The sequence below is a fragment of the Notolepis coatsorum genome, assembly GCF_963971535.1.
Source record: "Notolepis coatsorum genome assembly, chromosome: 3".
Classification (NCBI taxonomy): domain Eukaryota; kingdom Metazoa; phylum Chordata; class Actinopteri; order Aulopiformes; family Paralepididae; genus Notolepis; species Notolepis coatsorum.
In genome coordinates this window covers 2480594-2498068 of record NC_140167.1, presented here as the reverse complement: position 1 = coordinate 2498068, position 17475 = coordinate 2480594, and the positions used below count along the sequence as shown (strand labels likewise).

Below are 17475 nucleotides of genomic sequence, written 5' to 3'. Positions count from 1 at the left end.
TGTCTGTGTGTGTGTGTGTGTGTGTGTGTGTGTCTGTGTCTGTGTCTGTGTCTGTCTGTGTCTGTGTCTGTCTGTGTGTGTGTCTGTGTGTGTCTGTGTGTGTGTGTGTGTGTGTGTGTGTCTGTGTCTGTGTCTGTCTGTGTGTGTGTCTGTGTCTGTGTGTGTGTCTGTGTCTGTGTCTGTGTCTGTCTGTGTGTGTGTGTCTGGTGTGTGTCTGTGTGTGTGTGTGTGTGTGTCTGTGTGTGCGCCGCAGGCTCGGTGGTTGTGATAACACCGCCAGCACGTCGCCGCGTAAACACACACACAAACCGCACCCTCCACCCACAATGCACCAGGGTATCTCTTCCCGGTCAACAGGGGAAGGAGGGGGGGGGGGGGGGGGGGTACTTTACACCTCGTCTCGTCCGAGAACTCCCCCCTCTCACCACACACACACACACACGCACACGCACACGCACACGCTCCCCAGTTGCACCGTTGATACAGGAGGTGCTCAAATTGAAATATTAAAGAATGTATAAAATGGAATTCTCATTCTCAAGAGTGACATTTTGTGCGTGGGTCGTGTACATAAATATGTAAACAAATTAAAATGGTGGCAATCGATCAGCAGGAGCGAGCGAGGGAGGGAGGGAGGGAGGGAGGGGCCTCTCGGGGGGCCCTCCCCCCGCTGGTTCAGGTGGGGGGGGGGGGGATAATAAACAACCCAGCAGTGAGTCACACACACAGACAGACGCTGCTCGCTGTACAACACGGCAGCGTGGAGCTCCGTTAGGGTCCTAGAGAGCCGTGCCAAGGACCCTCCCTCCCTCCCTCCCTCCCTCCCTGCCTCCCTCCCTCCCTCCCTCCCTGCCTCCCTCCCTCCTCCCTCCCTCCCTCCTCCCTCCCTGCAGGAAGATGTATATGTACCACATGTCTAGTAGGAACTATGTCTAATCCGCTAAATCACACCCCCAGGTGGGGAGTCTGAGGCAGGGGGTTGAAGCCGGGGCTAGAGGGGGGGGGGGGGGGGGGGGGGGGGGGGGGGGAGAGCTGGAGGGGGGGGGGGGTCTCAGGTCTGTCTGTACAGGGAGAGAGAGAGAGAGAGGTCTGTACTAGTAATACTGTGGTGGATGATAGAAGGAGCTGCAAAGACAGAAAAAAACTAACTATCCTTACTGTCATCATGCACTCGTCCTAATAAACTAACCTCCACTGTAGCCCTCAACACTCTGATGATCATTGTTACTCAGCTGATAGAGTTCCTTCCTGATGACTCGTCGTACAGAACTTGTAAGTCGCTTTGGATAAAAACGTTTCAGCTAAATGACTAAATGTAGAGAGAGAGAAAGAGAGAGAGGGATGAGGACGAGGCTGGGATGACGAGGCTGTGGGACGAGGCTGGGGGACGAGGCTGGGGGGACGAGGCTGGGGGACGAGGCTGGGGGGACACAGGGGGGGCTCAGGGCTCGGTCACGGTGCTGGGCTCCTTGTCATAGATGTAGCTGCCCACACCTCCGGTGTTCACCCTGGGGAAGCACAAGACCACAGACAGAGGAGGGGTCACAGAGGGGTCACAGAGGGGTCACAGAGGGGTCACGAGGGGCTGACAGAGAGGGCAGGAGGAAGGTATGATCCGAGGGCACAGTGTTGGTAAAACATCCCCTCGGGTGTCCCGTTTCACATTAACCCTTTCACTACCACACTACAGAAGATTAACCCGTTCACTACCGAGAGGGTTAACCTTCTGTGGTGTGGTTTATAGTGTGGTAGCGAAAGGGTTAACCTTTTGTAGTGTGGTAGTGAAAGGGTTAACCTTCTGTAGAGTGCAGTAGTGAAAGGTTAACCTTCTGTAGTGTGTAGTGAAAGGGTTAACCTTCTATATAGTGCAGTAGCGAAAAGGTTAACCTTCTGTAGTGTGGTAGTGAAAGGGTTAACCTTCTGTAGTGTGGTAGTGAAAGGGTTAACCGTCTGTAGTGCGGTAGTGAAAGGTTAACCTTCTGTAGTGTGGTAGTGAAAGGGTTAACCTTCTGTAGTGTGAAAGGTTAACCGTCTGTAGTGCGGTAGTGAAAGGTTAACCTTCTGTAGTGTGGTAGTGAAAGGTTAACCTTCTGTAGTGTGGTAGTGAAAGGGTTAACCTTCTGTAGTGTGGTAGTGAAAGGTTAACCTTCTGTAGTGTGGTAGTGAAAGGGTTAACCTTCTGTAGTGTGGTAGTGAAAGGTTAACCGTCTGTAGTGCGGTAGTGAAAGGTTAACCTTCTGTAGGGTGGTAGTGAAAGGGTTAACATTCTGTAGTGTGGTAGTGAAAGGGTTAACCTTCTGTAGTGTGGTAGTGAAAGGGTTAACATTTTGTAGTGTGGTAGTGAAAGGGTTAACCGTCTGTAGTGCGGTAGTGAAAGGTTAACCTTCTGTAGTGTGGTAGTGAAAGGTTAACCTTCTGTAGTGTGAAAGGTTAACCGTCTGTAGTGCGGTAGTGAAAGGTTAACCTTCTGTAGTGTGGTAGTGAAAGGGTTAACATTCTGTAGTGTGGTAGTGAAAGGTTAACCTTCTGTAGTGTGGTAGTGAAAGGGTTAACCTTCTGTAGTGTGGTAGTGAAAGGTTAACCTTCTGTAGTGTGGGTAGTGAAAGGTTAACCTTCTGTAGTGTGTAGTGAAAGGTTAACCGTCTGTAGTGCGGTAGTGAAAGGTTAACCTTCTGTAGGGTGGTAGTGAAAGGGTTAACCTTCTGTAGTGTGGTAGTGAAAGGGTTAACCTTCTGTAGTGTGGTAGTGAAAGGGTTAACCTTCTGTAGTGTGGTAGTGAAAGGGTCAAGTGTCACAACATTCTCTTCCGTAATAAATGTCCTTTTTTTGTGCAATATTTGCAAAATGTGTGCAGCGTTGGTTCCAGTTGCTGTGGACACACACACACACACAACATCCTGTTTCAAGTGTAGCTGATATCTGGGTTGATAGCGCCCCCTAGCGGTTACCTTTGGGTCCAAAGAGCACGGCATAGCATGGCTTGTGGCAGTAAGGCTGTCCGTCATGCTGGAGGGGAAGAACAAACGGAAAACATTAACACATAGTATAGTGGTGGTGTTTATCTATGAAATTAATTAATTAATGTTCACGAGGTACAGGGAGGAGGAAGGGATTTTGACATTCACGGGTGTTTACATTTTTATTTAATTTCTTTCATGTTTTATTTTTTTTATTTTTATTTTTTTAATCAAGGTTTTTTTATTTGAAGATAATTTTTTACAGTTAGGCCCACATGAGCCAAAAAAAATAAAAAGTTAAATAAAACAGTCACACTACAGTCACACCTGGGAGGAGCCACCCAGTACAACCAGTCTGACACTGCCCCCTACTGGATCCGTTTGGAGGTTAGTGCCTTGCTCAAGGGCACTTCATTGGAAGTTGAGGGGGGATGTTAATAATAATAATATAATAATAATAATAATAATAATAATAATAATAATAATAATAATAATAATAATAATAATAATAATAATAATAATACACTTTATTTGTATGGCACCTTTCATACAATAATTGCAGCCCAGAGTGCTTCACAGCATATCATTTGTGTAACATTGTCATAAATATAGACGGGCATCAAATGAGGAGAGAAATGTACAAAATAAAAGCAATGCATAAAGTGGAGAGACAGAATAAAAGCAGTGCAATAAAATATCTCTCATTTACAGTACAATAATTATACAAATATGTGAAATTTGTATAAAATAGATTGTTCTCTCTCTCTCTTCCCCTCTCTCTCTTCCCCCCTCCTCCTCTCTCTGTATGGACAGCTTCCAAACCCCACCCCATTATTATCTTCCATTTATTTTATTTACTATTGTATTATTGCACAATCAAAGCGGGCATGGCCACCAGTATTTCACGGTATGCCCTGGTACGTATGTAAACAACCCTCTTGAATCCGTCTCTCCGTCTCCGTGTGTCTCTATGGTGTCTGTGTGTCTCCTCGGACTTTATTGTGTTTTTATCCTCGATGTTGTTTGTCTGAGATGCATATATTCTGTTGTATCTTTTTGTACAATTACAAACATCAAATAAATCAATCAATCAATCTCTCTCTCTCTGGATCTCTCTCTCCGTCTCACTCCCCTCTCACTCTCTCTCCGTCTCACTCCCCTCTCACTCTCTCACCGTCTCACTCTCTCTCCGTCTCTCTCTCACCTCTGCATGGCTGCCAGAAGACAGGGTCTTGCTGCACCGCTCACAGCGCAGACAGGGCCGATGCCAGTCCTTCCCAAGTGACGTCACCTTCTCAGCTGTGGTGCGAGACACACACACACACACACACACACACACACACACACACACACACACACACACACACACACACACACACACACACACACACACACACACACACACCACACACACACACACACACACACACACACACACACACACACACACACACACACACACACACACACACACACACACACACACACACACACACACACACACACACACACACACACACACCTCGGTCACCATGGTAACCACACCTCAGTTCATACAGTAGGTCCCCGTAGTTAACTCTAAAAGGTGGCAGTACTGACGGTGTACTGAAATAGAAACACAAGTGGAACACACTATACAGTCTGTGTGGCTCCGTGTTGCTCGCAGCCACAGCACTAGAACGGGCAATAAAACGGTTAAATGGTACATTTAAAATATCTCTTTTTAGGGATGTCCGATATTATCGGCCGATATTGGCATTAAAATGTGATATCGGAAAATATATATATATTTTTTTTTTACATTTATTTCACCTTTATTTACCCAGGCAAGCAAGTAAGAACACATTCTGATTTTATTTATTGTCAAAAGTATGCATAATGTGTGTTAATTCCACGACAAGAGATATGTAATGTTAATTACCTGAAATTATTCCGTTTTTGGGAGGGGGGGGGGGGGACACCCTGCATATATCGGTATCGGTTGATATCGGTATCGGAAATTAAGAGTTGGACAATATCGGTACATCGGTATCGGTAAAAAGCCAATATCGAGCATCCCTACTTTTTATCCAAAGCGCTTTAACAATTTGTCCCTCGCTCGCTCGCTCACACGCCGACGCGGAGGCGACCGCGCTGCGAGGTGCCGACCTGCTCACCGGTGAGCAGTTAGGCGGGGGTTAAGTGTCTTGCTCAAGGGACACTTCGACACGCTGCCCGGAGAGGAGGGGAATCGAACAGAGAACCTCCGGATTACCAGACGACGACCGACTGACACCCGTTACCTCATTGGCCGGCGAGCAGCAGGTGAAACACATGCCAACGTGGAGCAGCGTCGCCTTAAAGGAACACGGCGACATTTAGGGACATCAGCTTATTATTAGAGAGACAAGAAGATAAGACACCAGTCTCCTCTCGGTGAGCGTTCAGTAGAACAGGGGTTCCCAAACTTTTCAGGCCGGGACCCAGAAAATAAGGCGTCAGAGAGCCGCGGTCCAATGCACATCGTCAGGTTTTTTTTTTTTTTTTTTTTTTTTTTGCCATGTGACCGATTTTTAAGCCAAATATCACTTCAATCCTTTTAAGTTAGTTCAAGTTAGTTATTCATTTATATGTGCTATTTATGAGAGGGCTAACTTGTTGCAAAATAATAATGATAATAATAATAGCCTCATTAAAATACTATTGTTGCTTCGGTTGTTTTCAGCGTTTTATGTGCATAATCTGTTATTTAGTTTGAAATGTTCGTTGAAATAAGTAGATTTTTCGTTTTTGTTTATTTATTAAGTTAATATAAAACCATAGTCACATTTTAGAATACAATAGAATAGAATTTTAGAATACAACTAGAAACACTGTCCTAGCCTGCTTCTAAGTTCAGTGGCCTGACAAAAAATAAATAAAATAAAAAATAAAATAAAAAAAAACATTTTTATTTATTTTTTTAAATCATCTCGCGGCCCACCCGTGGCTGCTCGCGGCCCACCTTTGGGTCGCGACCCCGACTTTGGGAACCACTGCAGTAGAAAGCCATCTGGCTGCACGTTAGCCTAGCTTAGCACAATGAATGGAAGCGGGCAGTGCCGGTTAGCCTTCGGGGGGAGGTGTTAGTTGGTTGGACAATGCCTCTCTAGGCTACCCGGTCATGTCCGCTTCCATTCATTGTGCTAAGCTAGGCTAACGTGCAGCCAGATGGCTTTCTACTGAACGCACAGAGAGAGGAGACTGGTGTCCATCTTCTCGTCTCTCTCTCTGGAGAAGACTGTAAGCTGATTTCCCGAAATGTCACCGTGTTCCTTTAACCCTTTCACTGCCGCACTACCAAACGGTTAACCCTTTCACTGCGACAATACACAGAAGGTTAACCCGTTCACTGCCACACACAACATCAGGTTAACCCTTTCACTGCCACACTACTAGGGCTGTCCCCGACTAAGGATTTGGACGGTCGACTAGGATTGGCCAAAATTTGCCGTTAGTCGACTATTGGTCGACTTAAAAAGATATATATATAATAATATTTTTAAACTTTTTTATTTTTTTTTTATTTTTTATCATTCCATTTGGGCTGTGGGGTGCTTAATGTCTGAAGGATTAGATGGGTGAAATCCTCTTTCAGTGCCTCTGTGCCTGTTTTCTTAGGCAGTTAGCCTCTGGTATGCGTTCCTCCTCTCCATCTAACCTCATAGTAAAATTTGCAGACGACACAACAGTGCTTGGCCTCATCAGAGGAATGATGAGACCTCATACAGGAGGGAGGTTGAGCAACTAGTGGAGTGGTGCGATGGTCATAACCTTGCTCTCAACCCCACGAAGACCAAGGAGATGATCATCGATTTCCGCAGGACTGGTGACCTCAGCCACTCTCCACTCCTCATTGGGAATGAGGAGGTGGAGAGGGTTTCAAAATGTAAGTTTCTGGGCGTGACAATGTCTGATGACCTGTCCTGGGGGGTCAGCATTGCCTCTGCTGTGGGCAAAGCACAGCAGCGCCTTTTCTACCTTAGGAAGCTTAAATGGGCTAAACTCCCACAGGGACTGATGGCCAACTTCTACCACTGCGCAGTAGAGAGTGTACTCACGTACGGACTACTGGTGTGGTTTACTGGCTGTACCAGGGCAGAGAAGGAGGCCCTCCACAGAGTGGTCAAGGCTGCGAGGAGGATCACTGGAGCTAGCCTCCCAGATATCTCCACAGTCTTTACCTCCCGCTGCCTACGGCGTATAAATAACATCCTACAGGACCAGTACCACCCAGCAAACCATCTCTTTCAACTGCTGCCCTCTGGTCGAAGGTACAGATCCATCCAGTCCGGAACCAGCAGACTGACCAACAGCCTCTACCCACGGGCTGTCAGGCTGCTCAACGACGAACATCAACTTGCCCCCCCGCATCCCACCCCCGGTGACATAACTCCCACTCCCACATTACAACAATAACTGTGAACCGGACTTGCATTGCTGCACTATACAATACTTCATCCTTTGCAAGTCAACGCCCCCCCCCCCCCCCCCCTCCTTCCATCAACTCACTGGACTGAAATATTTATATTTATTAATTTATTTGCACAAGCACTAAATGCACTTGGGACAATGATGGTATGTTATATATTGGGACATTGGGACATTGATACTTTATTACTTATTACTATATTACTACTATTATTGACATTATTATTTTGCACATGTTATATCTTATGTTGTATGCCAGTGGTGGTGATGTTCCTAACAAATTTCGTTGTACCAACAATGACAAATAAAGATCTATTCTATTCTATTCTATTCTATTCATTAGTGTTAGCCACACTTCTAGGCCTCTTTTCTTTTGGAAAGAACGATACAAAAAAATACCAAAATTAATATATATATATTTTTATTATATTCGACTAAGAGGTTGGCCAGTCGACTACGGCCCCTTTCGACCGATTAGTCGACTAATCGATTAATAGGAGTCAGCCCTACACACTACAGAAGGTTAACTCTTTACCATCACACTACCGACGGTTACCCGTCGGTAGTGTGATAGTAAAGGGTTAACCTTCTGTAGTGTGGCAGTGAAAGGGTTAAAGCCCCCCCCGGTTCGACCTCTCTGTAGGCGTCCGGTGGAAGACTCACCGAAGTAGACCTTCTTGCTGCACCGGGGGCACAGGTTGGCTTCCCCGGAGAACGTGGTGATGCTGCCGGCTGGGGAGAGGAAACAAACAAACACAAAGAGGTGTTGGTGTCGTGTTGCAACGAGGAAGAAGAAAAACAACATCGACAACAATGTTTCCTCGACAACAACGTGGAAATCCCACGACCACTGGGGGGCGCCCTCTGGTGGCTTGTTGGGATCAGAACAACCTGAATAATAAACATAACTTTGACTTTGAGGGCTCACTCTGGGATAGAACTCATGGTTCTTCTAAAAAGTTGTTTACTTCCACGTCGTGGAACCAAACCCGTCTTCGTGCGGAAACACTGGTTTCATTCAAAGTCGGTTAAATGCGTTCATTAAAAGGCCTGAGTATGATTAATTAGTGCTGGTCTGAAGGAGAAGATAAATAAACCGTAATGAGTTAACAGGATTTATGTGGTTCCCACCACCGCTTCATTTCATTATCTAAATAGACGCGAGAGGAAACTCGTCTTTTTTTCGCTTTGCCTTTTCCTTGGGAGAGGGCCGAGTCTCGTCTAAACTAAAGCCCCTTCAAACCCCCCAGACTCCCCCTCTGCCCCCTTGTGTTCGGAGCCGGTAGGTGCACATGGAGGAACATGTGGCCGGCATGTGGTGTTCTGTTGGAGACGGTTGTTAAACACTGTGGTTTTTTATATACGGCACAGATGTCTGCCTTTTCTTCTGCTCTTTTAAAGTCTCTGTAAGAAATGTGGACGACGTGGATCATGATGTCTGGGTCGACGACACAGGGCCACCGTGTGACACACATGTACAGTAGTGATATTAATATAGCCCATAATATATACACACATGTACAGTAGTGATATTATAATATAGCCCATATAATACATACACACATGTACAGTAGTGATATTAATATAGCCATAATATATACACACATGTACATTAGTGATATTATAATATAGCCCATATAATACATACACACATGTACAGTAGTAATATTAATATAGCCCATATAATATAAACACACATGTACAGTACATCAGTAATATTATAATATAGCCCATATAATACACACACACATGTACAGTAGTAATATTATAATATAGCCCATATAATATAAACACACATGTACAGTACATTAGTGATACTATAATATAGCCCATATAATAAACACACACATGTACATCAGTAATATTATAATATAGCCCATATAATACATACACACATGTACAGTACATTAGTGATATTATAATATAGCCCATATAATATACACATGTACAGTAGTAGTATGGATGAACAAAACATTCAATGTGAATGGTTGGTTGATTTAATTTCAAGGACTTTTTAAGCACCTTGTTTAAAAAAAAGGGGCTGTTTTCAAGAAATTCCAGGCCTTGACTTTTTTTATTTATTTAAATCAAGCACTTTAAGCACTTCAAGGACCTTGTGCGAACCCTGGTAGTCCTTCCTGTCCATTCAGGTTTCTCACACACACACACACACACACACACACACACACACACACATAGACACAGACAGACACAGACACACCACGGTTCGGTACGTACCTCGGTTTTGAAGTCACGGTTCGGTGCGGGTTTTCGGTACAGTGGGGGAAAGTTTGGCTTTCCATGTTCCACTCAGGGGTGATGTAGTGTGCAGTAACTAATTGTACTTGTAATAGGGCTGTCAACGAATATTCTATATTGAAATTAATAATAGACTTGTAAAATATTTAAAAAAATAATAATAATTATATTAGATTGTGAAAAAAACAGCCCCCGGTGGGCGGTCGTTAGTGGTTAATAACATACCGTTGTATTAGTTCGGTACACTACCCAGCCGGTCGGTACGGTACACACTGAAACGGTTCGGTACGGATACGTGTACCTTTACACCCCTAACGCACGCGCACACACACACACACACACACACACACACACACACACACACACACACACACACACACACACACACACACACACACACACACACACACACACACACACACACACACACACACACACACACACACACACACACACACACACACACACACACACACACACACACACACACACACACACACACACTTGTTGTTGTTTACCTTTGGCTGGTCCCTTGGGTTGGAAGACCTTCCTCTCCTCTTTAGGGGCTGAATCCCCGGCAGCAGCAGGGTGGTTGTTGACGGGGGCGTCGTACACGTAGGAGCCCGCCCCCCCGATGTTCACACCTGTTCACACAGCGCTCGTTAATATAATATTTTCATTAATACAGATCTGTACCATCAAACTGGAAAAGCCTATTTTATTTGGGCTTCTCAACCATTGTGTTGTACAGCCGACACGAACCAAGGACGTTATAAAAGAAGAAAGGGTCTGACCTTCATTTAAACAGCTAACGTTTGATATATTGCTTGATGTATATTTCCTCAGATAGCTGGTATAATTAGTATTTTAATACAGGCTTCAATAGAACTGGCACCAAAGTCTGGCACCAAGCAGAACTGGTATTATCATATGATGACCCTTCCTTCTTTTATAGTTTCCTTGGTATTATTATTTATATTTTACTTACTGCGCTTTTACAATAGACATTCTTATTGCAAATGGCTATATAGATATGTATGAGTAGTATGTATGTTGTAAACACATAAAATAAATAATATATAATAATAATATATAATGTTTATTAATAGTTATTAATTATATTATTCATTATTACTATCACAGAACTCAGAAGCATCGAGTGGTTGGGTGTCGATGCGTGCACTTCACCTTTTGGCCCAAAGAGGGCAGCGTAGCAGGGCTTATGGCAGTAGGGTCTCCCGTCATGCTGTGGAGATAAACAACGAGCCAGACGGTTAAACCGTGGAGGCCTGGAGATCACAAGACATGATGACAGATAACCTGCCTGTAATGACGACGTCATGTGTCTGAAGTGAACATCTTATTACACATTGTGTTTGGACCGTTCTCTCTGCTGTGGGTGGGAATTCAGAGAGATCGAGAGAGAGAGAGCGAGAGAGAGAGAGAGAGAGAGACAGACAGACAGACAGACAGAGAGACACAGGGAGACAAAGAGAGACAGAGATAGAGAGACGGAGGACAGAGAGAGACAGACAGACAGGGAAAGAGAGACAGACAGACAGAGAGAGACAAAGAGAGACAGAGAGACAGAGGACAGAGAAAGAGCGAGAGACGGACAGAGACAGAGAGAGACAGACAGACAGAGAGAGAGTGAGACAGACAGAGAGACAGACAGAGAGAGAGAGAGTGAGACAGACAGAGAGACAGACAGAGAGAGAGAGACAGACAGAGAGAGAGAGAGTGAGACAGACAGAGAGACAGACAGACAGACAGAGAGAGAGAGTGAGACATACAGAGAGACAGACAGACAGAGACAGACAGACAGACAGACAGAGACACACAGAGATAAAGAGAGAGACAGACAGAGTGAGACAGACAGAGAGAGAGAGAGTGAGACAGACAGACAGACAGAGAGAGTGAGACAGACAAAGAGAGACAGAGACACACAGAGATAAAGAGAGAGACACATCCAGTTGTGCTTTCGTCTCACACGGTGGTTAGAGATCTTTAGGTCGTCAAATTAGCTTGTGATAAATATGCACTGAGATCACACACACACACACACACACACACACACACACACACACACACACACACACACACACACACACACACACACACACACACACACACACACACACACACACACACACACACACACACACACACACACACACACACACACACACACACACACACACACACACACACACACACACACACACACACACACACACACACACACACACACACACACACACACACACACACCTTGCACTGATGCTGTTGGGTAAATCAACACACTCCCGTTTCCCCGGATACCGCTGTCACACGTGATGTCATTATTAGCCGCTCTGTGACCTGTGACCCTGTGACATCATCAGGCTGAGTGGGGAAAATACTAGAGACCAAACCTACCGGGACCTTTTTTATAGGATCATTCTCGTGCGTGTGCGTGTGTGTGCGTGTGTGTGTGGACTCTTCAGTGTACGTCTCCCGGGCCGAATCGAGACGCGGAGGGCCTGCTGCTGTTGCATGCTGGGTAGGCTGCGGCGCTGCTCATGTAAGACCGCGTGGTCAGTCAGTCAGTCAGTCGAGGTTCTAGCGGGAGGAAGAGGATCTGATTCCAGGTCAGTGGAGCCACTGGTTCAGAGCCCAGTGACCAACATACAAGAGAGAGAGAGAGAGAGAGACAAGAGCAGGCGGCTCCATGGATCCGATTCCAGGTCAGTGGAGCCACTGGTTCAGAGCCCAGTGACCACTAGGGCTGAGCCCAAACGTTCGGACCTTCGTTCGTTACGTTGGCATTCGAATTCTAAATCAACATTGTAATTTTTTATAAAAAATGATTTAAAAGAAATCCATTTAGTCTAGTCTAGTCTATTCATTCTGTTTAAACCAATTGGATTTTTTCTTCACAGTTGCAGATAAAGATTAGGCTAAACTAATATTATAGTATTAAAAACTGATGAGTTATATCCATTAACACTTTCTTTGCCAGGCTTATGTACATCCTTATACCATCCCTAGCCAGCTCTATTTGTCTATGGAGAAGTTCCCCTTCTTTGCAGGGCTATAACTTTTTAAATTGTATTGCTAAATTGACATTACTATGGCCCATTCAACGTCAAGTATCTATCGTTCAGGATGTAGGAACGTTATACTTTTTCTTTTTCATTCACATATTCATACTAAAATACGGTCTAAAGTATAAATATGTTTTTATCGTTTTCTGCAGCATTCTGCAGAACGTGATTTATAGCCCTAAATGCATTATATTGATGATCAAATACAGTTTGATAGCGATCGGCGCGAGATAAAAAATTTCAAACGGACGTGCTTCTAGAAGTTACTACTGATCATCTGATGTTGACCGGATGGGGGGGGGGGGGGTCGTTTATAATTCCGTGGCCAACGTTAGATGATTCATGTAGTGTGGGTGATATGATCATTAGAGCAGTTTATATCGAACACGTTAAAAAAAACCGCTGAAACTTACCCCAGTCTCCTCGGGCCGTTGGGCGATGAGCATGGAGCAAAAATATTCCTATTATGGGATGTTGAAATATGCGATCCATCTCCAGGTTGTATAATAGTATATACGTCCAAATCATGTTGTTTATCGAGTTATTGGTAACGGATCGCTATCCATTGTGTCGCGCTCGAGTCCCGGGACCTATAGCGAGTGATCGGACCGAATTTGGATGAGCACCAGTTTCCGTTTCCGGTTTGGGCGATCCGCCGATCGGCCACCAGATGGCGCTCTTGAACCGTTGGAGAGTTGAGAGGGGATCAACAGTATATCTCAAGTCTCCGCGGGAGAAATATGATTGCGATCACAGATTTTTGAAATATTGATCTCAATGACGTGTTACGGCGTCATTGGCAGAATTAGCATGGCGGGGAATGTCCTTGGCGATTAAAGTGTTAAAGAAAGTCAATTTAATAAAAGAAAAAAATACTAATTTAATCAGATTAATGACTTTATTTAAATTGGAGGATTTAGTTTTGAGGATATTTATTTAAAAAAAAAAAAAAAAAAAAAAAAAAATTGAATTCTTTTTTTATTATTATTAAAAACGAAGGTTCGAAACGTCCGTTCGAGAAAAAAACCTGACGAAGTTCGAAGCCCAAAAACAGGCTTCGGGGACAGAAGCCCGGCCCAGTGACCAGACGAGAGAGAGAGAGAGAGAGAGACAAGCACAGGCAGCACCGTGGGACCAGCTCCGTGGGACCAGCTCCGTGGGACCAGCTCCGTGGGACCAGCACCGTGGGACCAGTGCCAGCCCCTGCCGCCGGGCTGCCAGGGAGAAGGACCGGCGTGAACAGCGACACACCCACCCACATGCACACGCACATGCACACGCATTACCCACAATGCCTCTCTCCCTCCACCACACGTGGCACGTACATGAGCTCCTCCTCTGGGCAGAAGACGAGGCCGGAGGAGGTCTGTTCCCTCGCTCTGTCTCAATAATGTAGTGAGAGCAGGTCAGGAGGTCTGTTCCCTCGCTCTGTCTCAATAATGTAGTGAGAGCAGGTCAGCTACTGTTAGAGCAGCCAGCCCAACGCACACACACACACACTCTATACACACACACACACACACACTCTATACACACACACACACACACACTCTATACACACACACACACACTCTATACACACACACACACACTCTATACACACACACACACACTCTATACACACACACACACACACTCTATACACACACACACACACACACTCTATACACACACACACACACACACACTCTATACACACACACACACACTCTATACACACACACACACTCTATACACACACACACACACTCTATACACACACACACACTCTATACACACACACACACTCTATACACACACACACACTCTATACACACACACACACACTCTATACACACACACACACACTCTATACACACACACACACACTCTATACACACACACACACACTCTTATACACACACACACACACTCTATACACACACACACACACTCTATACACACACGCACACACTCTATACACACACGCACACACTCTATACACACACACACTCTATACACACACACACACACTCTATACACACACACACACACTCTATACACACACACACACTCTATACACACACGCACACACTCTATACACACACACACACACTCTATACACACACACACACTCTATACACACACACACACACACTCTATACACACACACACACACTCTATACACACACACACACACTCTATACACACACACACACACTCTATACACACACACACACACTCTATACACACACGCACACACTCTATACACACACACTCTATACACACACACACACACTCTATACACACACACACACACACTCTATACACACACACACACACACACTCTATACACACACACACACACACACTCTATACACACACACACACACTCTATACACACACACACACACTCTATACCACACACACACACACACACACTCTATACACACACACTCTATACACACACACACACACTATACACACACACACACACACTATACACACACGCACACACTCTATACACACACGCACACATCTATACACACACACACTCTATACACACACACACACACTCTATACACACACACACACACTCTATACACACACACACACTCTATACACACACACACACTCTATACACACACACACACACTCTATACACACACGCACACACTCTATACACACACACACACACTCTATACACACACACACACACTCTATACACACACACACACACTCGATACACACACACACACACTCTATACACACACACACACACTCTATACACACACGCACACACTCTATACACACACACTCTATACACACACACACACACTCTATACACACACACACACTCTATACACACACACACACACTCTATACACACACACACACACTCTATACACACACACACACACTCTATACACACACACACACACTCTATACACACACACACACACTCTATACACACACACTCTATACACACACGCACACACTCTATACACACACACACACACTCTATACACACACACACACACTCTATACACACACACACACACTCTATACACACACACACACACTCTATACACACACGCACACACTCTATACACACACACACACACACTATACACACACACACACACTCTATACACACACGCACACACTCTATACACACACACACACACTCTATACACACACACACACACACTCTATACACACACACACACACTCTATACACACACACACACACACACTATACACACACGCACACACTCTATACACACACACACACACTCTATACACACACGCACACACTCTATACACACACGCACACACTCTATACACACACACACACACTCTATACACACAACGCACACACTCTATACACACACGCACACACTCTATACACACACGCACACACTCTATACACACACACACACACTCTATCACACACACACACACTCTATACACACACACACACACTCTATACACACACACACACTCTATACACACACACACTCTATACACACACACACTCTATACACACACACACACACTCATACACACACACACACACACTCTATACACACACACACACACTCTATACACACACACACACACTCTATACACACACACACACTCTATACACACACACACACTCTATACACACACACACACACTCTATACACACACACACACACTCTATACACACACACACACACTCTATACACACACACACACACTCTATACACACACACTCTATACACACACGCACATGCATGCACATACTATACATATACACACATGTACACATGCATATACTATACATATACACACATGTACACATGCATATACTATACATAAATACAGTATACACATGCATATACTATACACACACACACACACACACGCATATACTATATACACACACACGCATATACTATACACACACACACACACACATGCATATACTATACACACACACACACGCATATACTATATACACACACACGCATATACTATACACACACGCAAATACTATATTACAATCACACACATGTACACATGCATAGTATATATATTATATACACACACAGACAGTTGTCAGGGTGTAATGGTTCCATGCAGCGGGTCTGGGGGTTAAGGGTTAACTCCAGGCTGTGGACCGAGCAGCACCGATGTCTTTCTCAGGACAAAGAGACACAGAGGGACCATTGTCCCGCTCAGCAGCCGGTCCGGTCCGGTACTGTTCTGGACCGTTACTCTCTCTACTCTACTCTCTCCGTTACCGTGTTGTCCTGCACCGTTACTCATTCCAGATTGTTTATTGTCATCATGTACCACAGTTATAAACAGACAGTTTGTACCACAGTTATAAACAGACAGTTTGTACCACAGTTATAAACAGACAGTTTGTACCACAGTTATAAACAGACAGTTTGTACCACAGTTATAAACAGACAGTTTGTACCACAGTTATAAACAGACAGTTTGTACCACAGTTATAAACAGACAGTTGTACCACAGTTATAAACAGACAGTTTGTACCACAGTTATAAACAGACAGTTTGTACCACAGTTATAAACAGACAGTTTGTACCACAGTTATAAACATGTACCACAGTTATAAACAGACAGTTTGTACCACAGTTATAAACAGACAGTTTGTACCACAGTTATAAACATGTACCACAGTTATAAACAGACAGTTTGTACCACAGTTATAAACAGACAGTTTGTAC

At 44.6% G+C, this 17475-nt stretch overlaps 1 protein-coding gene across 1 annotated transcript in view; it reads right to left on the bottom strand.

The window, feature by feature from the left end:
• Positions 1–1048: 1048 nt before the first annotated feature.
• LOC311225114 (cysteine-rich protein 2-like) overlaps positions 1049–17475 on the bottom strand; it is a gene marked incomplete at its 5' end in the record, with an annotated part of 27658 nt that continues 11231 nt past the window's right edge. The window contains 6 exons of the mRNA XM_084310319.1: positions 1049–1509; positions 2949–3006; positions 4162–4256; positions 8070–8138; positions 10184–10309; positions 10854–10911. Coding sequence (XP_084166445.1) covers positions 1442–1509; positions 2949–3006; positions 4162–4256; positions 8070–8138; positions 10184–10309; positions 10854–10911 — 474 coding nt within the window. The 3' untranslated portion in view covers positions 1049–1441. The remainder of the gene's footprint in view (positions 1510–2948; positions 3007–4161; positions 4257–8069; positions 8139–10183; positions 10310–10853; positions 10912–17475) is intronic.